The sequence below is a fragment of the Oenanthe melanoleuca genome, chromosome 8 (assembly GCF_029582105.1).
Source record: "Oenanthe melanoleuca isolate GR-GAL-2019-014 chromosome 8, OMel1.0, whole genome shotgun sequence".
In the NCBI taxonomy this organism is placed as follows: domain Eukaryota; kingdom Metazoa; phylum Chordata; class Aves; order Passeriformes; family Muscicapidae; genus Oenanthe; species Oenanthe melanoleuca.
In genome coordinates this window covers 9325532-9352736 of record NC_079342.1, presented here as the reverse complement: position 1 = coordinate 9352736, position 27205 = coordinate 9325532, and the positions used below count along the sequence as shown (strand labels likewise).

At 38.0% G+C, this 27205-nt stretch overlaps 1 protein-coding gene across 1 annotated transcript in view; it reads right to left on the bottom strand.

Annotated features, from left to right (window-relative positions):
- Window positions 1-59: 59 nt before the first annotated feature.
- PLPPR5 (phospholipid phosphatase related 5) overlaps window positions 60-27205 on the bottom strand; it is a 44116-nt gene continuing 16970 nt past the window's right edge. Inside the window, exons 2-6 of the mRNA XM_056497887.1 lie at window positions 23542-23674; window positions 21097-21347; window positions 12159-12335; window positions 10578-10697; window positions 60-2247 (exon numbers count right to left, since the gene is read on the bottom strand). Coding sequence (XP_056353862.1) covers window positions 2215-2247; window positions 10578-10697; window positions 12159-12335; window positions 21097-21347; window positions 23542-23674 — 714 coding nt within the window. The 3' untranslated portion in view covers window positions 60-2214. The remainder of the gene's footprint in view (window positions 2248-10577; window positions 10698-12158; window positions 12336-21096; window positions 21348-23541; window positions 23675-27205) is intronic.

The following is a 27205-nucleotide window of genomic DNA, read 5'->3' as shown; positions in this document are numbered from 1 at the left end:
ATGCACACTATCAACCAAAATATATGTAAAGAAGACATCTAAAAAAATACACTACATATGAATGAAAAATTATTTTATTTAAAAATACATTATACAGCAGAGTGTCTCTCTTTTTGTTTTCTCACTGCTGGTTCACAGAGATAATATGATAAATTTAACCCAAATATTTGACTGGGAAAGATCCTGAGAAAGAGACCAGTTACAAGCTGATGATATACAGTACACTGAAAAAGAGTCATCTCTTTTAACATAAAAGAATCTCTTGGTAATCTTATAAATCAGATATAAAAAAATGCAGATTTGCTACCATGCAAAAATGAGTGAAGATTTCATTTAAATCTGCACACAGAGAAATCATTAGTACCTTGGAACCTAACTAGCTAGACTAAGAGCAGGGTAAGTGAGCTTAACACGGTGATACAAACTTTGGATCTACTACAATTTTGTAAACACAGTTGATAGTCTAATAAAGGTGGGTTTTCAATCACCTAAGTAACCTAGTTGCAGCTAAGGACTATATTCTAGGTCTTTTCTCCCCACAGATACACTTCCTCAATCTCTTCATTCTCAGCTTAGCACAATGACTTCATGGCATTTGCTCTATTGCACTCAGAGAGACTTGGCCTTGCCCTGTTTGCCAAGCACTCTTTAGGTAGTTGTATTTTACAGGTTAAAACAAAAAGCAAAAGCAGGAATTACTTCATGACTATGTGAGAATGCATTATGATTCATCATAGAAAAAATATACCTGTTTCTACATCCTTGTGTTTCAAACATACTCTAACAATGATTAATGCACAGGAAATACACTTAACTCTGGAAAATTTAAGGCCTAAAATGCTCAACAGCCTGCACTGACCAATTGTACTCTCAGTGTTTCTATAGTGCTATTTTATCAGCTCTTGCCAGAGGGAAACTTTCTGGCAGATGTTAAGAATATCTTCAGTATTCACAATATTCAGATCCATTTGGTGCTCAATTTTTATAAGACAACTTCACTATGAATAGTCAGCAAGACTCTTCCAAAGGGGAGGCTTAATCTGCATATTCACAACAATTACAGAGATATGGTAACCCTGGCTGATGTTGAAGAAAAATCAATTCATCAACATAATGCAGATTGGCAGAGGATTTTTTTTTTCTTTTTTTTAAGAATATGAGCCTCAAACACAAACAGAGAGAAAAAGCTTTGTAGAGGGAAAGTCTGCCTGTCCTGGTCACTTAGACTGAAAAAAAAAATTAATTGAGCCATTTTGGTTTTCCCATGAGTTTTCCATGCAAATGGGGAGTAGAAACTCAGATGAACTTTCCTCACTAAGCTGGTGACCCTCTCCTTACCTTAGCACCCATTCTCCCAGCATAGTATCAGGGAGTACAACAATGGTGAGAAGATGCAGGCTGCCTTGAATAATTTGTTTAAATGATTTATGAATAGCATGGCTGCCCATCAGATATGCTAAGCTAAGAACAGAGCCCTTAACCTTTCATGGGATATCATTAGTAATAAAGATATATATCAAAGATCAAACTTTCTATATTATTCTCATTTCTTTTAACCTAGATACATAGATGTCATTCAAGACATTCAAGAACTACAAAACAACAATTCAACTACAATTATGTCAGGAAAATATCCAAATAAATAAACTTTTAATTATGATACAATACTTATTACAGTAAAAATTGGCATTTTTTTCTCTTCAAAAGCAGAAGCACCAGTCTTACATATAACATACTGTTTGAATGATATCTTACATGGAATACAGTGTAATACAATGTGCAAACAGCATTTTCATACAGAACATAATATTTGTCTAGTTTTTATACACTGAAATTGCCTCAAATGGAAACAAGTTCATGCTGAATTAAAAATGTAGATTTTAAAAATCAAAGTTAAATCAAAATACAAAGTACTGTTGGTATATGAACCATTGAAAACAATGAGAAGCCAAAATAGAGGGTAATGTCAGATAATTAGTGCTCAGTTTGTCCCACTCCACCAGAAAAGTAAACAGTTAATATTTTTGCTAGAAAGTAAAGTGACGTTCTAATATTTAAGAATTCTTCAAAATGTTGGTATCATTTTAGTGATGTAAAAATCAAGTCAGAAATAGGACTTCTAAAAATTTCGTATTTTTGATACACTGCAAATATCATGTGTGGGCTGTGAAAAGAGATGAAGTCCAATGGAGTGAATATACATCAGCATCAACATCATGTGACTTCTGCAAAGGCCGTGATGTGGTTCTACAAGTTAAAGGAAAAACAAACAGATAAAAACCACAAAACCACACAGATAGACAGCAGCCACCATTGTGAAAACTTTTGACTCCTGTGCTTGAAGGGCAGCCTTGTACTTGGAGACTATTGCAGGATGATGAAAATAAAACTGACTTTCACTGCAGTGCTCTAACTCACTCCCACAGCAACTCTTAACTGCTGAAAGACTGGATAGGGAAGTATGCTGAACAAAGTAATTATCTGTGATGGTTCTATTACATTTTAATTTTAGATGGCTTTGGTTTGTTTTAAATTAAGTTTAATTTTAAATTACATGTAAATAATTGAGTTAGCTGTGCTTTTATTGCTAAGTTATTCCTAGAAATAAAAATGACAGTTTCTGACAGATTATACTCTATTTCAGTGTAAATACAATTTTAATATTAATTTTAAGGACTTTTTTCCCTCATGAGCTCAATGGCACTGAATCAAGTCACAAAACGTTTGAAATCAAGTGGCATTTGGCAGTTAAGAATTCATATTCAAAATTGTTTTTTTCAGAATCACCAGTGTCCAGTTGCAGTCTGAGAACATTTTCCTCTTTCCTTCAATGGGACGATTCTTAGGAACAATGAGATGTGTATTGGAACATGAGCATTCTACGTGCAGCTCTAAAACCCTGCAGCATCCCAAAGAGCTTGGCTACTTTTTCATACTCAAACCTAAGCAAGTGACTCTGCAAACATCTGAAGGGGAAGGCAACCACACAGTGATGTGCAGAATCCAGAGGAAGAGTATTTCCCTTTGGGCACACAGTATCCTTGAATATACCCATTTTTTACAAAACATGCAATGGTGAAATTAGTAAAGGGAACCTTGATGTTAAGCCATGTGTTTCCTCCCAAGCACAAAAATTCACAGGAGGGTAAAACACCAAGCAAAGCACTGAATATTTTTCTCATCACTTTGCCTCCTGGAGCAGACTAAACTCAGAAGAGAGGAGATGTGAGCTGAAGAGGAGGGGGATGTGGATAACCTGGGGAGAGTGGGACCTCCCATTTTTTGCTTAAGGGAAGTTCTTCACAGAATCTTTTCTCACACAGTATAAGAAGTGCTGGAGAGAAAAAATGCCCACCATATAATTTTCTATTTCTCAGTTCTTCTTTAAACCGCCTGAATATTTGTCTATCAGCCTGAGCAGGGGAAGATAGGCAGGCATCTTTCCTTTTCCCCTTAGAGAAAAGAAATTAGAAATATTTTGATTGGAGAGCTGCCCCTTATGGCCCCATCTCCAAGCCAGGCTGGCAGCTTTGCTTCCTCTCTCACTGTACCATAACTGTACTGTGTCCAGGGGAAGAAGCTCTCTTCCACCTCCCTTACAATATACATTTTAGCTCCAGCAATGTTCTTGCTGTATTTCATGACAGCTTTCATAAAAGAATACCACTTAACAGCAAGCATCTATGTATATCCTTTCCTGAAACAGAATTTATGTATTTTAATTAAACAACAACTATTAAACCACAGCCAGATTTTTTAAAAAAGCATTAGAAAAAAAACCAGAGCAACTTTCTATGAAAAAGTTTTCAGTAAAAAATAGTAATAAATATTATTACTTGCAGATTTTTATTCTGAAGAAGAAATGCAAAATTAGACATCCTAATCAGAAAAAAAAAAAAATCAACTCCAAGCATTTTGTTTTACTTGCCATCTTCTGTTTTGAGTATACAAAATATGATACAGTGGGCAAATTCAATGACTCTTGAGTGAGGCAATGATGATGTTTTCTTCATAGTATTTACTTTGTTTTTTTTATTTAGACCTCAAGAGTCATCCTGTCAACTTTAACTACCCTCAGTCTAAAATTATTCACTTTTTTCATAAAATGGTCTAAAAATGAGGAATTGGAGGGGAAAAAAGAATTTATCTTTATTTCAATCAATTCTTTCAAGTCCTTGTGCTATCCCAGTCTCTAAGTGACACACATTTGTCTGTGATGCAGAGAATCAAATGCTCTTTCATGTGGCATTAACTCAAGAGTGCATAAAGATTATTAAGGGAAAGCAGAATGTGGTTCACACTCCTGCCAGCTATACTTCCAAAAGGAGCAGGTCACCATCCTGGGAAGACATGCAGAGCATGGGATATAATAACACAGAAGAAAATCCTCCTTCCTCAATAAGCCCTCAAAGAGAACTGCTAAGCTGCTGATCATGGACCTATTGATTTGGACCCTACTGAAGGCCTGTCAATCCATTTCCAATGGACTCAGCAGGGTGATGCATAACTAGGTCAAAATTAATCACTTGCTGATGGCAAGAATCACTGATACAGATTCATGTAACTGTCTGGTTACTTGTGCTTTTTCATGCTATCATCTCAGGCAAAACTACAAATAAGCCTTGCTGAGACTGCAGAAAAACCCCAAACAAACAGCATGCCTTAGGAATAACTACATTTCAACTCTTAATTCTGGTTAGACTTACTGTGACAAGGGTCAGAGTGAGATACTAACTACTGTCAGCAAACAGATTTCACACAGATGCAGGAAGACAAGCAAAAAACCATGCACAAGACCTCAGCTTTTCTAACTCCATGGGAAATTACTTTCCCTGCAGTTCCCCACAGAATCAGAAATGCTGAGGGTCTGCTCAATGGCAACAGTCTCACAGACAGGCAGACCAGCACTTGTACCATCCATCCTAAGAGGACGGTATCAGGCTGGTGAGCAAAGCATGCATTGTAACTGTGCTCTCACACCACTAACAAAAAAGGGAAAGCCAAAGGCTAAGTCTTCAGTGCAGGTTTCTAAGGAAAATGATCCACACCTGTATATCTTCTTCTTATATATGTATATAAGTTTTAATTAATTTCTGTTGCTAAGCAATGCTATAATGTCAAAGCATTGAAAAAATACGTTAAACTTTTTGTGATTTGCGGTTTTCATTATATATATTAACTTTTGCTGTTGTTGTTGCTTTGTTCTTATTGATACAGTTAGAAACATTAAAAAAAAAAAAGATTTTTCCTTTTCTGAAAGTAGAAATTTGTAAAATTGTTTGTAATTTTTCCCACAGTAGAGTTCGTTAAATAGAAAAATGCTACTGTAGTACTTTAGGCAAATGATAATTGATCAAACAACAATAATAATGTTCTCACACAAGTCTCTGAGGCAGCAGAGTGTATGTTCTGCTCCTGCAGGAGGAATGAGAGTTTCAGTGCAGCAGGCTGCACAGAGGTGGGTGGATGTGCCCTGCAGCCCTGCACGGAAGGGGCAGCGCCTGGCCCAGCCGCACACGGACGTCATTGCCTTGGAGCAAGGGGCTCGCAGCGCTCCGGCCCCGGCAGCCACCAGAACCACCTACGGATGCCTGCTTTCAGGGAGGCTCCTTGCAAAGCATCTTCTCCACTGTGACTAATGCCTTGATTCTGTAACACCTACAATATGTATGTTTGAGGAGGTCACACTGAATGTATTGTTCCACTTCCCATGTTTAAGTATTAGTTTATATGAGCATTAGATGCAGTGATCACCATTTGCATTCAATCAGAAGTAATTCTTGTACAACCCCCAAGAAGCAGATTTAAGCAGAAGAGTAGGACATGAATACAAATTCAAGTGTTTGACATTGAAACAAAACTGCTTATAATTATTTATGAGCTGACTCTCCTGGGTATGAGTCTGTGGTATGTGTGTGAAGCAATGTTGTATTTTATCTCCTTTATCAGATTGTATTATCAAGAAAGAACGATGATGCCAAAAACTAACTGTAAGCTGATGAAAGCTCATGGGCTCTCATCAAACTATCCTGGAGAAACAGGTATGGACACCTACAAATGCTTTTGGACATCAAGCACTACAGTATTTGGAGACCTCTCAACTAAAATATTTTGAAGCAACAGAAATGGACACAACCTTCTCTCCCATCTGCCAATAGTATGACAAGCTAAAGTCACTTTGTGTTTTGCTTTTAGCTGTGAGCTCAGTGAGAGGTGGTCTCCCTGGAGAACTGCAGAGAGCAGGCCAGGCTCCCTAGGCCATGGTGCTGTGTGCACACCAGGGCACATAACAATTGAAGACCAAGACCAATTGAAGACTTAGAAGACCAACCTACTTAAGATCAAGAAATAAGCAGTAACATTGAGAATTAAAATTTTCTGACACTGTGAAGAAGCTGTTCTGTGTCTCATGAGTAACCAAGATGGAGTAAATAGAAAAAAACAATACTCATTAAATTCTGAAGAAGAAAGCTTTCCCAGTTTTAAAAATACTAGCAGAATTCATCGCAGTATCTAGACTTACTATTGCTAGGATGTTTTATCACCATCACCTTTGGCACATGCACAATAGACCAGTAATTACTGTGTCAGACTCGAGATGATTTCTGAGACAGTTAACCCTGACAGTACTAAAAACTGATATGATGGGCAACAAGAATGTCACATGTTGCCAGAGTAATTCCAAATACTTATGACCATTAAAACTTGGAAATGGTAGAAGGAGAGAGCACCTAATCTATCTCTTCTGAGTTCAGTCATGCTGGATAGTCAGTCCTACAGGGGAGTATACGAAACTTCATTGTAACAAGAAACAGTGACTGTGTTTGGGAAGGTTTGGGAACTGCTGACAGAAGTAGCAGTATGAAGGAATGCCAAGCAGAACCATGGGGAATAAATGCAGTTTAACTGTCAGAGCACTGCCAAGAACCCACTGTGCAAATACGTAATACTGAATAGCTACAAAAAGCACTGATAATCACACAGTAATTATCTCATCTCACAGGAGATGAACCAGGGTGCATCTCCTAACCCAATGCTTCCTTTGACACCTTCCATCTCAGTACTCTATCTACTACTTCCACTAGTCCTGAAATGCTCCATGTTGTATTTTTTCGAAGTTAGAATACTTATAAAAAATTAGTAAGACTAGTAGAATCATAAGCTACTACATGATGGGTAGGAGACCTCTGTAAGACCTGCCCAATTTAGGGGACTTTTGCATGAAATAATGGCAGCCTCCCCGAAACAGGAAACATAGTTTGTGACTGCACTTGGATGAAGCTGAACCCTCAAACTCTTCCAAGTACTCTCCAGAATATCCTTATTTCTCAGTTATTCCTGCAAAAGAACAGGACTCTCTAATCTTGACTGTGGTAGGATGAGAGCTTCCTCTCTGTACGAGACTGCCAGCTACCTGAAACACCAATTGTCTCATAAGACATGAAGGAGGTCAGAGACAGAATAGAAAAAGCAGCAGATGGATGAGTGATGAGGTTTCTTGGCTTTCATTCTTTTCATTAATTCTCAGGATGATTATAGTTGAGGTAAAAGCACTAAGCCTGCATGGCTGAGCAGACTCTGGCAAGGATCCCTCAAGGAGACATTGCAACTGCAGCTTGACTGCATGGGTACCCATGCAGAACAGCTAAACCATCTGCATGCACCACCATGAAACACAAGTGTCATGCAAACAGTGATCTAACCTTGTCACTAAGCAGCAGCAGCAGCTCAATTCGGAGTATTGCAAGAACTTATGCCTATTTAAGTGCACTGCAAAGCACACTAGCTAGAGCTCCACCAGAACTCAGACAGTGGCAGCACGGTGAGCATGCCAGGAGCGTTTGTTCTCCATGGAGAAAGCACTGGAATAGCAAGTAGCAGATCTGGAAACAGCAAAGCAACATGCTTCCAGGTCTGTATGATGCATCATGTGCTTACTCATTTACGGGTGAGTTTATTACAAAATAGCAATGAGTGGGGTCCTATCTGGCAAGCATTTCTAATGAACTCATTCTTTAACGCAGGAGCTTTTAATTGCTTGCTCCCAATACCTATATAGTTACTGTTTTTTAGTACCAGTCACATAGTTGCATTGCTTCCCACTTGCACTGCCTTAGCCTTGTAACTTCAGCCTGTTAGGATTTGTGCTACTCCCAATAGATAATTTCTGACAGTGGCCTGTCTTTAATATTGGTACCGGAGCTTGTAGACTGAAAATAAGGAAAACCAGTTTTAAAAAAAGTCAAATGTAGATCTATGTGCATTCAGAATATTGAACTGGAACAGTCCTAACTGAAATGTAGTGAAAATCACTCATATATCTAAAGAAGGAAGAGGCAAATAGCACACAAATTATTTAGCATCACTCTTTCTCCAGTGGAGAACAAATGATGGAAAATAAAAAAGGAGTTAAAAAGCAAAGACTAATTCAAGAATTCTTGTAGCAATGGTAGTTAATTGACATTAGCAAACTTAATTTAGACCTTAGTTCCCTAAAGTATTATTCTTAATGTCTTTTTTTTTTAACAGTTTTTATTTAACTTTTATGTCTTCTATCTAAAACTTTAGATTAATCAAAAAATACATTAAAAATCTAAAAATATCCATAGAAACTCAAAACCCAAAGCACTCACATGTAAGTAACTTTTTCACCAATTATTTGCTAATTCAATTTAAACTTCCTGGAAGTGGAAACAGAAGAAAGCATTTCCAAGCAATTAGCAAAGTCTTCACCTTATTGTCCTTGCATCCCATCCTGTATGTCTGAGAAGGAGAAAGGCTTTGCAACACAGATGAAGATGAACCCATAAAATGGGATCTCAGCAAGTGGTGCCACTTTGTGGTCAGTCCTCAGTTTAATTATCTAGAGAGAAGCTGCATGACAGCAAACAGCTCCTGCCTACTGCCATAAGAATATGGGTTCAGAAGGAAAGAAACTCATTGATATAACATAGTCCTGGGCAGTTCACAAAAGGCAGTTGTTATTCTATTCCTGCCACCATCCTCTCATATTCTCCCATAGCTTTCCCCACAGCATCTCAAACTAGGCCAAATCTCAGGAAAAGAACATTGTAGATTATGAGTGAGAGGTTTTCAAACCAAACAGAAACAAGAAGTTAACATGAAGTCTTTATCCTCAGAAAAAAATTTTTATATTTCAATATCCAGAGAATGTATATTTATTACCTGTGATGGCTTTTGAGCCACAGAAATGGCTTCTCTTGCATGAGAGCCTAGCATGTAAATAAAACATGTTCTTATTAATGTGGTATGTTCCAGGCCAGCTGACAGCTTGTTTTGTTTTTACATTTTACAGAAAGTTTACTGAATGGATTATTTTGAAGATACACCTTCATCATCTAAATGCTTGTTCAAGTAAATGAGACTCTGACCTCCTTGTAAGAAGATATCAGCAGAAGTAGCTTAGACATATTTAGTTCAAAAAATGCATGTTAGACCATCCTGAAAAGAAATCTTCTGTCCCTTCAAGAAAAAGAACAAAAAACTCAGGACTAGCAGAAATTCTTACTAAAGGACAACTTCCACCACTTTCAAGTGAGTAAGACAGATTGGGAAGTGGTTGAAAGCCTTTCTTACATTGAACATGAAAAAAAAAAAATTATCAGAATTAAAACAGAATTAAAACAATACCACAGAAAATACTTCTGGTGCTCTACCCAGTGTAGGATTGTTTACCATCTTCAAATATGGGCATAACACAATAGACTTTAATGAATAATGACAGATACAGTCATTAGAAAAAGTAAAGCTGTCTTTAAACTTGGCATTACTAGTTCAAAGTTTCCCCTCGGTAAAAATGTCTAAAATATTTTCTGTATTTGGTTATGCTATTTATTTCAGTATTTGTTTGCTCATAAAATTAGTCAGACAATCTTACCTAACACACCATCTTAAAAAACATATAAATGGTTTTCACAGTAAACTAAAATAATTTTTTTTTGATACTTAAGCAAAACGTCTTGGCATACCCAGGAGACTCTCACTAGCATGTCCTAGCCTAAAAATCCCATGTGCTCTGACAAGAGATCATGGGGTTAGTGCAGTTACTGTATGGCCCACGCTACTCTCACTTCCAAGTGGGCACCCTGCCCTGGGGTTAGATCATGACTGATGATAGGAGCCCCACAGCTGATCCAGAAGGGACTGCATCTCATGCTCTACACCAGGCTGAGGACATACCACAAACAAATAGGATAAATGCCACTTGTACCTGCAAAGCCCCTTGGGCCAGGGGTTGGATTTTCTTCCTAAGCATTCTAAGAACTTTCTGCCTTCTGTGGACTATCAGGCAGAGGATTCATCGCATCACTTGATAAACACAAGTGAAGAGGGCCTCAGACCTGACTCCATGGGCTTAGCATCAGCTACAGCAGTGAAATGATGACATGAAGAGCCTCCCAAGGGGTGTCACTGAATTAAATTCTTTCCTTCTTTCTCCTTCACTGACATGTTTCTTTATTTTACATCTGATTACCTTGGCACTCTTGTCAGGATGGTTTGTGGTCATCCTTCCAGTGAGCTACATTCTATTTGTTTTTTAAGAAGTCAGACATTACCTTTTCTAAAGGGCTTTCTACTCTGGGTATGCTGATCATGGGCATCTGGGTCAGATTATCCAGATGAGAGTGTTCATGTTCTGGCTGACGTCCTCTGAAGTTATTTACCACACAAACAACCTAGAAGGGATTTGAAGATAAACAGAATACCTAAAGAAGAACTCATTTTTTCAAGCTTTGATCCTGACAATTATCATTAGGCAGAAATGACACCAGCTTTAGTCACAGCTTTACAGTAGAAACACTGAAATGTGAAGTTCATGTTTTACAGAAAATCCTTAATTAATATTTCAAGACAAAAGACGTTCAACCAATTTACTGGTACATGCATCATCTGAGAACCAAAAAAACCTTATCTATAAGAAAATCCATTACAGAAGCTACATAATAGAACACCAATTATTATCAATCTCACAAAGAGATACCTTACAGCATCACACAGAATTAACCTTAAACTCCTGGCAAGGCCAGTGTCATCTCAGTTTTGATCAGTAAAGACTTTCTCAAATGAAGAGTAAGAAAGTGAGTAAGAAGGCAAGGACCATCTCCAAGTCTGAATGCAACTTTAAATCTGCTCAGGGCAGCAGATTCTCAACAGGGAGTCAGGAATGTGATATATTAACAGTTTGTGCTTCCACTAATTCTGACACTCGGCTGAGCAGCAATTGCCAACTGCAGTTTCTTCAAAACACAACTAAATTTGATGCTACTGGACACCTGCGGAAGGGAACATTTGGAAATTCAAGCAGATGTATTTTAAAGGAAACTTGCAGCTACCCCTGCATGTTAGAGGGTGAAAACATCCATCCCAGCCATCCCTGGGAGGGTTCTCAGCCAAGCCATGCTTTCAGATCCAAGATCTAGAGACCAAGACCCTGCAATCCACGAGTCAAGCTCAAAAGTGTTTTCATGATGAAAAACTTCAAAGGTGTATTTATACAAGCTGCCATGCAGACAAACCTACAGGCATTAAACAGCAGTGACTGTTCTATTCTACAGTCTTGCACTGCAGATATTAGTGAAGGTGATTAATAGATTAGAAATAGTTTTCTGACACACACAGTAGTCATTGGCAACTGTGATTAACTATCTGGTTTTGGAACACAGCTCCAAAAAGGAAAAGGCTAAACTAAGACTTCTTGATACAGAATAATATGAAATTTCAACATAAACCTAAATCACCACGAAATAAATTCATTAGAGTTACTGTAAAGCCAGAAAAACAAATGCTACCTCTTCTCTAATCAGTGTGGGTACCACTATATCGAATTTAATACTTTATACATGAAATCATAACTATGTGTTATTCTGAGGAATACATATTTCCTACAACTGGGCCTGGCTTCAAAAATTAGTTTGAAATGTTACAATCCAGTTCATAAGTCAAAATACATAACTGGATCGGTCCTTTCTTGACTTCACATTTCTGAGTGTATATAAACACTACCAAGGAAACTGATGACTAATTAAAGAACCTAAGAAACATGCCTTTTGTTATTTAGTTATCTGAAGGTTTTTTTAGAGATACAAACATATACATTGTTTTTTTTTCAAACAGAAGTGACATAGACACACACTTACCAAAAATACTGCTATAGATATTCCAATTACAAATCCTGCTATTACATCTGACCAGTGATTTCGATACTCTGCTACTCTGTTGATTCCAGTAAGGAAGGCCAAGCACATTAAACCCAAACACAGAACAGGTTTTGCAAGCCTTGTTCCTCTGGCTTTCACTGTGTTGGTGATATACATCTGAAAATTAGAAAGGAAGAAAGTGTAAGATTGATGGATGTCTCCCACAAATTGGTGAATAGAAGCTCAATATTTTATTTGAATAAACTATGTGTATTTGGTGCTTTTTTCCTGGAGTGGGGGGATGGTGTGAAGAAACTAGGAGTTAGAGTAGTAGATAAAGTCATCACACCTTTTTCCTGGGGATATAGAGAAAGAATCAGACCATACAGCAAAACTGCATTTTACATGAACCTGAAAAGCCTACAGAAAACCAGGCAAATTGGAAAATCCTATCCGATTACTCTCGGTCTGTGTATTTATTTATTAATGCACACAAGTAGAGACTGATTTTTCACTGTGCAGTGTTGACAGTAACAGAAAAAAATCTTTACCCTGAAGTACTATTAGTACTATTACCAGCTGCCAGGCAAAGTAAGAAAGGGAATAAAGAAAGACCTTTCCTTATTAGCAAAAGCCTTTCTTCCTTATGAAACGCTTCCTCACCTGACTAATTAGTGATTTGTCAAAAATCAGTGAAAAGGTAAAAAATCAGTGTCAAAGAGCAGTGAAAATTGAACTAAATGTCAGCATCTACTTTTACAAATATAGTTTTAACCAGCGAATAAAATAATAGTTTCAACAAGTGATGAATTAATTCAACATCATGATTCACACAAACCAATCTAAATGCTGCAGGTTTTATCCATCAGAGTGAGAAATCCATTTGCCCTGCTGCAGTCCAATTCTTTCTGTGCAATATTACTGAATTAAAAGCAATGCCTGATAACAGAGCAGCTCTTCTGCCCTAAGAGTGCATTAGTGACTACCAGGTTTAACCCAGCACTTTCCAAGCTCTGATAAACCAATGGAAGAAATTAATACCAAATATTTGACTTTCCATTCTCTTGAATATTGGCATTAAGACCACTTCCAACACTCCTCTTCCCCACTCTCCAAAAGTAAATTATACTTCAACTAACAAGATTTTTGACAAAAAGGTTTCTACTCTCTGCCGAAGATATTTCTGTAAGTAAACTACTGAAACCCTGAATCTTCAAATTTTAAACAGGATTTATGTTTTTGAACAGCAGAATGCAAGTATTTCCTATGGAGTTTCATTGCCAGTTCCAAGTTTGTAATGTCATCACTTTGGACTGCAAAGGAAAACAGATGAGTCTGCATTGAAGAACCAATACCACTTCTTTGGCCAACAAATGCACAGTCCTTTGTGCTGGTCTGGGGATTTTTTTGTACCGTCTGAAACTTCGGTGGAATTTAATAGGGAATCAGTTTACAAAGTGCTGAAATAATCCATCCAAGAAGCAGTTTAGAAAGTGTGGTTAGAGTTACAATAAACGAAGCAACTAAGTAATGGTCAGCACTTGCCTAAAAAGACAATATCTAACAGTAATTTTGTTCAAAACACTAGAGAAAGATCCATGCCTTAGAGGATGAAACACTCTTAAAATTTTAAGATTGTTTACCTTAAATTGTAATCTTAAAATAACATCAGAGAAGGGCAACACACAAACCTTCAGTGTACTTTGTATGATGAACAGGAAACCTAGCAGAAAGACTTCCACTAATTCAGACAAAGCAAAGGTTTGGAAAAAAGAGTTTTGGGGTTTTTCTCCAAGCCACATCCTCCTCTCTTCCTAGACCATTTCAGAAACCATCTCTCTCCCTTTGCTGATTATTCTTCTATCTTAGCTCCTTGTATTTTTGCAGGCTGTTTTCAGTGAGTTACTCTTACCATGTGGAAAGGTGATAAGAACTGCAACTTTAATATCCACCTTTTTAGCCCCACTGTTTTTCTCCAAGCTACAGACAGAGTACTGCACACTGAATTAACTCAGCAACCATCTGTTTTAGCAAATCTCATTGTTCTACTGGATACTACCACCATTATCCACATTCACACTATATGTTAGGACAGCTGGGGCTAGGAAAAACACTGGAATATTTTTAACACACAATGAGAAAATCAAATTTCAAATACATCTTGGGTGAAGTTGACACAGGGGAGTTAGCAGGGAGGCATCCTGCATGTAATTCTGTATTGTGTTATATTAAATTGAAATGACTACTGAGAGGGAAAATCTTGTTGTTTAAGGCAGGTCATGGTGAAATACTTCAGTTATCTATAACAACTGGTCGTTACCCAAGAAGATAATCTGAATTTTTAGTAAGACAAAACACATTATAGTACAAACAATTGATTCTGCTTCAATCAAATTTCAACATTTTTAATACAAAACTGAACCCAAAAAATGTTCTGCACAAAATTCTTTCAACGTTTTTACAATTGAGCATGTCCTTCAAATTCCAGCTCCAAGCACTGAGGAAAAACAGCTGGAGATTCATGTGCCTCACAGGAGTAAAGACCTCCATCTGCAAAGTCCCCTCCCTTATAGGGGCAGCCATGGTTGCCATGCCCAGTTCATTGTTCAAAAAGACCCGAGAGTTCTGCCAGCATAGGTACCATTTCTGTCTTTTCTTTAAAGAACAGGTGCCACTCACATAAGGAATAGCATTATATTACGGGAGAACCAATAAAAAAAGGCCTAACTTTCCTGAAATAGTGTAACAAAAAGCCTGTATTTGCAAAATTCTACAAAGCAAATACGGCCTCCTCCAAGGTAGGATTCATTCAGGACCCATTTTTAAACTTGGCCTCTTACAGCTCTAATATAATGTAATAACACAGTCAACGACCTGATTTAACTAAGAACAAAATATAATTAAGCAGCTGTCTTCTTCCTGATTCTGGTGGATAAACTATAAACCAGCACACTCAGTAATTGACAAAGAATAAACAACCTGAAAAGATGACAGAAGGCTTCACTTACTTTTAAATAAATATTAAATGCAGTATAAACAAAGGAAAATAGCTCAGTGATTTAAAACATTAGTAAAAATTAATGACAATGTAAAGATATTTACTGAACAACTTCATCTCCATTCCTTTTAAGAACAAAAATTGGGAGAGGAGTTTTCTAATGAAAGAAAACTTAAATTAGTCAACAGCAAGACCAACAGCAGAGATTTCGTATGTAGGTCAAGGATTGATACAGCAATCAGAATTAATATAGCAGGCTGCACATTCTTCTGCAACATCAGAACTGTAGTGACTCTTCTCTTAAAGAACTTCTGCTATCGCAGTTCCTTTTTCCTGAAATAAGATTTTAGTAATAAAAGATATACAGCTGTCACCAGTAAGCAGACACAGGCAGAGAGTCATGTAAGGAGGTAGATTGTTTACCTGATCACACAATATGACAATATTTACTAGATTTTCAGAAAAACACAAACATTTGACATTCAGTCTTCAAGATACTGGAAGCAAAGCTGTAAGAGAACCTCATAAATTGAAAGAAAACCTTTAATTGAAGTGGGTTTCAAAGTATGAAATTGAAAGAAATTATCACCATCACCACCAAGACAAAGCCAGCTACCTGTGAGGTTTCTGCTGTGACTGGCTCAGGCCATAGTGTAAGGAACAATCACAGCCTTGCCATTTAGCTTGTACTGCGAAACTAATTCAAAAGTGTCAGGTTGCATGTCTCATATGAAGTTTGTCCTTAATCCAGTACCAATAAAATCATTCCAAAACATGTTAACATAAAGAACAGGAACTGTATGTAAAGTGCAGGACAAAGGAGATCCCTGGGCTATGCTGCAAGCTCTTTCTAGGCATCTTTCAGCTATCTTTAGGCCCACCCACACCAACATCTATGCACACAAACACAGGTGTAACAGGTCTCAGAATCCCATTTTAGCTACACTGGAGCTACACATCAGGTGGGTACTCCAGCCAGGAGGGAAGATAATTTTCCTTGCTGATTTCATCAGCCTGGGGCCCAGGGATGTGTGTAAGAAGATCCCTTCTGCATCTGCTATTTCATTTCTCAATTATTTAGATGGCATGGGAGACTGACAAAGACCAGTCCATCAGTGGGCACTGAATAATGACTCATAAGGCAACAAGAAAAATCAGGAAGAAATCATTGTACAGGCACCCATCCCAGGCAGGACTTCAAACAAAAATTATCCTGTGTTTTCTTTTGCTTTTACAATGTGCTGGCATTAAATAAACAATTTTGAACTATTTAAGTAATATAAGTAATGTTATAAATGTTCCACCCAAGGTATTTTCAATATTTATCAGACCTGAAAGAAAAGAGACACTCATATCAAAAAGCTAAAAAAACAGTGGGCTGTTGTAGTCCATAAACAGTTTAGTTTAGTTAGAATCCTGTTTGACAACCTAAACTCTTTTCAGCTTCCTTTGGTAATAATTAATGGGTCAAACTATTTCTAGAGCAAATCAAAATCATATCCTCAAATCATCTGGGTCCTTCTGCAACTGTCCACTGAAGATTTCTTTTAGTATTTCTGAAGTCCCCTCCAGCTTTCACTATATGTTTTGATCTAAGTATTTATGACCCTAGACAAAAATTAGCTTTCAAAGTCAGGGACTGGCTTGGCAAAAAGAAAAGAAAGCTCTAGAATTCTGGAACTTACCATTAATTTTCCCACTATAAGCTCCCCACTGCTGTAACTGTAAAACAACTGGAAAAGAAATAACTCACTGTATCAAGACCATAAGATACACCTATTACAGAGGCTGTTTTCTTAAGGAACTGAATTGTAATGAATAGCTGACTGACGAAATTTATAGAGGTCTTTAGATAAATTCCTGGATCAAATGGTAACATTATTTTATTATTTAGTCTGAAAGAAACCAATACACTCAATATGTGAAGCTCATATGTTTTATTATCAGTTGAGGGACACTTGCTGCACCAGATACTGAAAAGAAGCTCCACATTCCTAGCACTGTCCCTGAAAGGCAGCCAGAAGAAACAAAAAATGGAAACAAAGTCAATTTAAGGAGGTGCCTCTGCTAGTCCTTTTCCTCCTGAACACTCCCTTAAGTCTGCCTGAGACTTGTCATGCCTTCATCAGCTGCCCATTTAGCTGGAATCTAACAGGCACTTCAAGACAAAGGACAGGTGAGTCTAGACCTACACCTACAAATGGATCAAGGAGTGACACTGAGGAGAGTGTCACCATGTTGCCAGCACAGTTACTCAGACTGTCTTGCTGTCTTTTCCTAGTGACTTATAAACACACCAAACAGCAAAATCAATGCAGCAAAATGCCAGGAGCAAAAGCCATGCAGAAAACATGATCATGGGCCAAAGAAAAGCTCTGCAGAGAGGAAAAAAAATTTTGTCAGCTTTGCAATCTGCTAGTCCTGTCTGAAGTCATAGTTGAGGCCAAGGGCTCACAGTACAAAGCAACAAAAGCTGCCTACAGACTTAGGGGCTGTGTCAGCTATCAAGACATGAAGCCTGTTCCTCTGTCATTACAAACCCAAAGCAAGTCTGCCATGCATGCAGTAACACAAAGTTCATACACTACCCTCCCCAACTGCTTTAATGCAATACAATAAGAACAAAAAGGGGCAAAACTTTATAGAATTTCCCTTAAACTACAGCTAACAATGACCAATCCCCTAGGCCAAAGGACAACTGTTAGTCACAAGTCTTATATTTAAATCTATGGGAATAGGCTGACTAAATCTTCATATACCATTTTGAAATCCTACCAAAAAAAGACTCATGACTTCCACTTCCTGTGTCTCAGTTGTGGAAAACACCCCAACTATGTGCATACTTGGCTGCCTCAAAACTTACCTCTAATTGTCCAGGCTATGTCAGCTTATACATATCAAAATGTGGCTCGTACAATTATATACTGTTTAATAAAGCTGCAGTGTTTGCCTTAATACCTATATAGCAAATATTGTTCCACATGAGAAAGAGTGAATTGCAATGCTGATAAGAAATGAAAGCAGATGCAGTCTTATTAAACTTATAAAATATAACTTATTTAATAAGTTGACTTATTAAACCAACTCAATCAAAAACAAACAAAAGATCTCCAATGAGATCAGAGAAGAAACCAAAGGAAAAATCCAGGCACCAGCCAGATTAGTTAGAGATTTTAGAACATATTTACAGTAGTTCATTTTGAAAACACTGGTACACTGGAAAGAATGAACCATGCAATGGCAATGCATCTGTGCTTAAAGCAGTGTAGGGAAAACACCTTTCCATTGCTCAAGTCTCTCTTAAAAGGTACTGGAAGTAATGGAGGCAAACATTACAAAGCTCTAAATATTAGCAGAACAACTGTTTGAAAAAGACTGTACTTCCAAGCTGGAGGGGAATTCTGAGTTACCATAGCAGCCACCCACTCTCAAAAGGGGGGGAGAGAGGAAAAACAGAAGACTCAAGAACTTAGATGAAAAAAGAAGCTATTGTTAACAAGACAATATGCACAGATGCTAGGTGATAAGGATGTGCCTGTACTTAAATGGAACAAGATAGGGGAATTATTAGATAAATCATAGGCTTTGTTTCTAAATGGGTTGATTGGTGAAATCACGTAAGTCAAAAGCATTTACTTCACCACCTCAGAGAGCAAGGACCCTTGGGTCAGCTCTTTATGTGGTTTTTTTTCCTTTAAGCTGGTTTTGTTTTGTGCACAGCTGGCTGAAATATCCAGGGAGGACTCCATAATAATCTCTCCCTCTCTCCAAAATTTCTGTTAACCAAAAAGAAAGCACATTTTGTACCAAAGATTATATGCTAATGAAACAGTGAGTAATATATGGAGGTCTTTATGTCCATGCTCTCAATAACTGTTGTAGCATGGCTCATACAGACTAGGCTACTGTTTTAAATCTTCTACTCCAGTGAACAGTGATGAGAAAATTGTTATTTAGGGCCAACTATCCTGATAAACATCATGGCAGTGTAAGGACATGACCCCAGATATTGGAACACTGAATATTTTTTTCCGTTGGAGTGTAATAAACAGTATTTGTAGCTTCAGTCATGCTTAGAATTTAACGAAAAAATAAAAACCAAAACAAAACAATTAACCTGTCAGTATTGTAACAAGGAGCTACTACAGGAATTCAGAAGTCCTGAGAATAGTTTATAGTGCTTTAGATAAATTATAGCTGTGTCAAGCACCATGCAGTAACAGCAGTACAGCATGTACAGTAACAACATAGGATAGATTCATTTCTACAATTACTGACAGAGCAAATAGTTATGAAATGGATCTCAGCAGCTTTAATTTTTTATATTGTTAACTGTATACTGTCCATAGGCAAGGTTTGCATAAAGTATTCTTGCTCATGTCAAAAGCCACTTATATTAGGTATTAAACCTTACTGATGTCTACTTTTTGTTTTTAAAATGTATTAATACTATTTTACTTTCTGCTTTGCAGTAGCTGAATAGCTGGTTTCCTAGTTACTCTGACTCATGGCAACAGTGGAAATCCAACTTTACAGATGGATGAGAAAAATAGGAGCAATTAAAATAAAAAATTTTGAGTATTTTCTAAAATAGCTTGCATCAAATTTAGAGTGTTTCATCCTTAGATATATCCCCAAATAAAGACAATACTAGTAGAAGGTTTATACTTGCCTCAAGTTAGAATAGAATATTATTGTTCATCTCTTATTTGCAAACACTTGTCTGTACTAACTGATGACCAACATCCCATAAGCAGATATTGCTCACAGGGAACCTGGTAAACATTACCTGCTGCAGATTTTAAGCAACTGGGTCTCAAACCCTGGGCAGAAGCACTGAGTTGACACACTGTCTGTGGCTGGGGCTGGGATCTTTGCCATGTTGGCAAGTATCAGTTTCCAGATCAATCAGGAATTAAAAGTTGGCTCAACTGGTATGTGCTCAAAAGCAATACACACCCCCACACAAGCATATCTACATGTGCATACATACATATACACACACATCTACGGGCAGCCGCTGCTCAAATACTAAGGGAACGGAAGGGCTGACTCCTGCAATGACCACAAAGCTACAGACACCTGCCTAGTTTCCCACTGACACTCTGAAGGCAGCCCTGGGCTCATCCAAAGGGCTGCACAGGGCTGTGATTATCAGCACAGGTCACTCCCATTGGGCCCCAGCACTGAAACAAGATGTGCTTTCTTCTGCTTAAGACCAGAACAATAGGCACTTGAAACCAAGCTGAGTGACTTGAGTGAGATTAAATGGTGACTTTCCTCTTCCCTGCCCCTCTACAACCTATACAACAGCTCTGATCCAAGCAGTAAACACCAGGTTTTATCCCAGCACTGTTCATAATTCCCTGTAAAAGAGAGGAGAGAGGCAAAAAGGATGGATTGTCTTGTAGCCCACTTTATTGCATAAGAGCCAAACTGACTTTGCATGAAGTACCTATAAATACCAATTCTGGTACCAAAAGACACACAGCGGTCTTGAGAAACATGCAGAGATCAGACATACATACAGCTCACCCTTCTGCTTCATCTCACCGAAGAGTATGGCCATGTGCAATCCTACTGACCTGCACTGGGTTATAACAGAGCAGTACCACTACCAGTCAGAGGAAATCCCTACCTTTACTTTTTAGCACCCAGCAAGATTGTCCCACACTCTCTGGAAATGGCGAAAGAGTAATCCAAACCCTTTATGGACACCTTGTCCTCTCTTAGCATTGTCTTGGCTTTCAAGGCTCAGAAATCACTACACTATCAGAATTAAGCCCAATGAATCATTCTCACAGTAACTCACAGAAGGTTTGCATGCAGAAAATCTGCCAGTTTTGAGTCTTATCTTCTGCCCATTCCTCCCTCCTCCCCCTCACAGTGCCAGCCATTTGCTCTCAAAAATACAGTGATATTAAATAATGTAATACTTACAGCCAGATACATAGCTGCATATATGCTTAGTGCTGCTTCTTTGGATGGGAAAGTCTTTCTGGCTTTCATGATAAGGTCTGGATTTCCAGTACAGGCATGTACGCTACTGATGAACTGTGTGTACTGTTTACATCCAAGTGCTGTATAGTTGGGTTTACAAAGTGCAAGAAAATGGGGTGCAAGATTCCCTGTTACTACTTGTCCAGCATTTACAAAGATGTCCGTAGCAAACAGTCCAAATGCGTAAATTCCTAAAGAGGGAAACAAAGAGTTACATTTCCTGACAATTAACGTATTTATCACAGCAATACACCAGCTTCCTCCATTCAAGAACATGAAAAATCCTCCCAGGTACTGTACCCTGAAGACCATGACTTATGTTGGAGATGGTATTTTCTTACAAAACTGCAGCAGTAGCACTGCAGTGTACCCACACACCTGATGTCTCTCCCATCTTCCACAGGAACACTCATCTCTTGTGCAAGCAGCCTGCTTTCCTAGGCCCTTAGCCATGCATATCCTCTGTTTGGGGTAGCTGGCTCTACTGGTACCTAACTTTTGCCCATGTTCATTAAACAGAAATGACAGAGAGAAATTCTTCACCCAATAAATCTGCTTGAAAACCAAGGTCAGACCCTGATGGAGAATTAACTTGAAAGTCATAGCACAAACTGGAAAAAAATTCTTTTTTTTTCCCCCTTGCAGCTGTAAAGAATCTAAAGTACTGAATAATTCAATATTGCCATGCACCAGTTGTCTTCATCTGCCTGCTACTGGATAAATCTCTATGCATGGCATATTAATCACAGTATCAACACAGTGAGCTAAAGATTTATATATTTGAGGAACTACTTATGCTAAAGAGTTTTTTTAATTAGACATATCAGCAAAACATTAAGCACATGTACTCATTCATTAGAATGTAAATGCATGTACTGATTACTTAAAAGAAAACAGATTTTTGCTATTCTGAGGTCCCTCTCTATCCTTTTGTAAATACAAAATGAGCTCTGGAAGAACATGCAAACACAGCAGCCTGACCAGAAGGCAAAGCCAGTGGGTGTTTGTTCAAATTCCACCTGAGCTATAGATTCTCCCTGTTTTTCTGCAGGCAGATCAACATACCTTTCCCATGCTCCAATTCACTGTGAATATAGGTGAGTTCTGGAAAATCCCAGTTTCATGGGGCATTATGAGGACTTTAATGGATCAACATCACAGCAAATGTAATTCCACAGAAACACGCATTTATAAAGGTCAAGATTATTTCTTAGCAAAGCTAGAGGACCAAGGGTGATTTCTGACCTGGCTGGTCAGCAATGTCATATGAATGTTAATTCCTCCCAAGATGCTGGACTCTGGTGAGCAGCACATTGTGCCTGCCCATGTCACCTCACAGAAGTGCCTTCCAGCCAGTCCTGAGGTGTGCACAGCACTCTGGGGGTGGACACACCACTCTGGGGGAGCATAATGGGTAATGATGCTTCATCTGCTGGCACAGTGGAGAGGCCTTTGTTCATTCCTGCCACCCCTACCAAATGTTTTTGCTTCTGTGAGGAAAGGAGGAACCACTTAGTGGGAAGAAAACTCAGGCACTGATTACACAAAGAGGAACTGTAGTGGGAGGAGCTCATCATCACTCCCCAGACCTAAACAATACAGTCTCCTTACTGGGAGGCACAGTGGTTACACAAACACTGCAAACACAGGCACAGCTGCACATGCCCTCCCTCCCCCTGAGACTGGGGCACACAGCAGGATTATCTGCCCCAAGGCTTCATTCCTCCAGCTGCTCCTTTTAGAACAGACAACCATCAGAGAGAAGCAAACAGCAGAACTGAGACCTGCTATGGCATCCCTACGTGTATTAAAAAGCAGCATCTGGAAATGTTCAATACGCATTTTGAATGGTAGGATTTCTCCCTTCAAATACAGTTAGAACAAATAAGTTGAAAATATGACATATCTACTAAAAGATTACTTATATCTACTAAAGCCAAAGGGAGAGTTTCAGCCATAACCAATGTAGAGCTTTGTACAGTTTTCTGCTAGAGACTATAATACAATATCCAGGCTAAGAAAGCAGCTTCAAACACTCATTTATATCTCACTATCTTCATCTTTGGTGTGTGTATATTTTCTGTCAGCTACAGATATGGCACAAGGATATCACCTTTCTTCACTTCATCCCACTTCAGGCTTGCTGGTTGTTTTTCCCCCCTAGTGGTCCCATGTTTTTTTCTACTTTTACTGCTGTTTCTGCAACTGGTTTTTAATCCAAACTTTCAAAAAGCTTCATTTGCTACCTAAAAGGAAAACTGCACCTGACTTAAGACTACATTTGAAATGTTATATAGTTATATGAGTATTTTCCCCAGGTCAAAATTAAGACATAATTGATCACTCTCACCATTCAGAAAATGAAAGCAGTAGTTTTGCTCATACCAAGGAATCTGATGGTCCTGCGCACCAGTGGATTTATATAACAACAGTCTCCAGTTAATATTGTTTTCTCTTGGTTTTCAAAATCCTTTGTAGCTAACTGTAGACAAAAGACTGCAGTTTCTCCAACGATAATCTTAGAAGAGGAGAAAAAAAGAGGAGAGAAATGGTGCATCAGATTACAGCAAGAAAAATACACTAATATTATAGAGACAGACATCTCATCTTAAAGAAACAAGACCAAACCAGCACAAAAGAGAGCATAAGTGAATCAAGTTCTGTACATTAATCTTCTTATGAGGGAAATATGCCTTATGGCTTGCTTTACTTTATTTGCCTTAAAAGAGAATAAGTTATTACAACCAGGATTTGTAGTTGACATAACACAACCTAGTTTTCAGGATGGGGGGAAAGAGAAAGAAATCTGTTAGTTCAAGAACAACAGATCACATAATGCACAAAATCTGGACCAAAGTAAAGGCCTAATCCTGGAAGATGCTGAACATTTCAGTCATGGCATTCACTGACACTCAGTACTTCGCAAGGTTGAGCTTTAAATTTTGGTAGAGAAAAAGGGGGGAAAAAGTCACAAAAGAGCTCCTGTTCACATCAGAGGTTTGGTTTGCCAGGAGGTACTTAACAGGGTTTGATTCACATTTTGCTAGCTAAATTTATCAAGTCTGGCTTTAGCTCTGTTCCTCATGCTTGAACAAAGTGTCACAACTGATATTTTAATATTAAGAATGGCCTGTTTCACATTCACTCCACCAAAATAAAGTTCTCATGTCTATATATCATTCACATTACAGTTGGCTAAAAAACATAACAATCATCAAATGAGAAAAAAATAATTTTAAATGTAAAATATCTTCTCTGGGTTATGCATTCACCTGTACAATAAAGCATTACCTTTAATTTATTCAGTTCAACTATGGATTGAAACTTGATAGCCAAAGCCAAGACTTTAAGCAGGTATCTATCTAAAGCTACAATACTGAAGCTTTATGGCAGAGATAATTGAAAAGCAGAGCAAAAGGGTCAAATACTGACCACTGGATTCTAACCTTGATTTACTGTGATTGTTACAGGCAAGGCCCTTCCACTCCTCTGCATGATAAACTAAAAGCTTATTGACAGGTACATCACACTTTGATCAACAAGAATGAAGACTACCAAAGTGAAACCTTAACACTCCACAAATATAAGCAATAAGATCATCATATCTAATTAATTGCTGAGGTTTTTCTAAACCTTTTTCCTAACAGGAAAAGACTTTCATATATCACAATAGATCTGAACAGTTCCACAAAACAAATAAAATCATCTGTGGGCACTGGCTCATGTGCACATTTTATCAACAGGAAAGATACAAATAATGACCTTCCTTAGTTGTTTGTAGATTATGCAGATACCCTTGGGAGGGGAAATCATGGATAAAAGTGCTACTTATGGTGTAGCACAAGTAACAAAAACAACTCTGCAGGCAAGTATGTAAAAAGCAAAATTTAATTTGTCACCAAAACAGTCATTATCTATTAATTTACACTGGCTTCAGATCCTAGTGAAATTTTTAGATAAAAAAGAAATTTCAATACCTGAACTAACAAATATCCTTTCTCTACTGTGATGCAAGCAAATTTTCAGCCCAGTGAAGTAGAATTACTTCATCCATAATTAGCAAATGATCAATATGAAAAATAATTCAACGTTAGATTCAAGACCATCCGAATTATGAGAAGGAGAATTCAACCCAGTAATCCCTATAGCTCGCATGAAAAAACATACCACAAATATCAGTTTTAATATGATTCATAAAGGTGAGAACAGAAACACTTTTACTGTGAGTCACAGTAATGCTTTTCTTTCCTCTCAAGGACTAGGCAGCCTGAATAGAGTCAGATTCTGCCTTTAATTCTTTCTGCCAAACTCAATAGATTTCAGAAAAATTTTCACAGATTTTGAAATTCCAGGAAAGAGCAGAATTCACCACAAAGGAAGCATCTGTGAGATACAGTGCTCAACCTTTTGCATGAACACCAAGAGTGCCAGCAAGCTCAACTCTCCAGCTCTGAGCAGAAACTGAATCTGCTGATCTAAGAATAAAGGTTGTCTTCTTGGCTGGTAGGGAAGCTGGAGTTTACTAAAGAGAGAACTGCTTGTTCAGTTATAGGAAAGGAGATCCTCACTTCTAGCAATCTGTCTTCATCGACTGCATCTAGATCATTGCTGCTGCCAAAAGTTTTTCCTTGATACATGTCCTGTCTTTGATGGTGACCTCTATGAAGAAAACCCTCTCTTCCAAAAACAGCAGCATTCAAGTTCTTAGCTGAACAGGAATACTCTAAGGGTAAGCACATAGGTGCAAGGATCAGAAGGCTGTGGAATTCAGCTAAAGACAAAACTTCTGCTACAGAAGGCCTAGTGCTCTGCTGTCAGAAGTAATAAGAGTCCCTGAGCACAAAAGGCATTCATCTCTATGCTTCCATGGATTCACTTCGATAGATTCCTTCTAGAATTTGGCAATAAATACAGGTTCTTTATTTTTCTGTACTGGCAGCTCAGCTAAAGCTGTTCTCCTTCCTCCATCCTTCAGCACAAGCACTGCTCATCTCAATAATCAGCCTATTGATGTTTCAGAAATGTAAGAAAAATCCTTTTCAATCTCAATAACACCCAGGAGAAATTCTGCTTCCAGTGCAATCCCTTCCCCTTCTCTCCAGCATCACTGGCAATAATCAGCTCTACAGAGCAGAAGAAAGGAGAGCAATATCCCTCCTACACTTTACAGCAATTTGCATGCCTGGTATATTGCTGGAAGGAGCAATTTCTGTATTCCTGCTGGCACAGGAACCACCATTACCTCTTTCACTGCATATGCAAGTTGTAACCAGCCAACAAATGACATTTAATTTAACAGAATTATTTGTGTATTTCTTCTCTAAGTCTTGGGGCAAAAAGTTTTTGGAATATTCCAAAACTGGCAGTGAAAGATTGCAATGAAGAATCTGAATGTTCTGACAACATAAATGTCTGGACAAAAGTACACAAGTACAGGTACAGAAAAATGATTGCAATAAAAAGAGAGGATATTAGAAGCATCTTTTACCTTATTCTAACAGGGTCATACTACTTTAGATCACTGTACAAATTTCCCAAAGGTATGTATTAAAATTTGTAGGTCACAGATAATTTAACAGTTGTTAAAAGCAGAGGAGGTCATCCTTCCCTAAGGCCACCCTTCCATATAGCTACAGCATACAAAAGTATAAGGAAAAGAACAATTTTCATCTGAAGTACAAACTTCAGGCTCTCCAGTATTCTGAAGAACACATATAAACAACTTGCAGAGTCCTTAGATAAAAACATAGTGTACATAAGTGTTTCAACAAGGAGAAAAACCAGAATGATCATTTACTCTTATGGAAGCACATAAAAATATTAACCCAGCAAAAAAATAGATTACAGGAGTTCTTGGAACCATCTCCATGGCAATCACATCCTGTCTGTGATGTGACAATCCATTTGACAGCCAGGAACAGAATTTGAGAGGGATGAGATCTAAAATTACTATTTCTAGTTTCACCTCAGCTCTGTATTAATAAATTAGCTGATTGATTTTCATGGTGTGGTTATACCAGTTTTTTTTGCATTTATTTTGCATTTATTG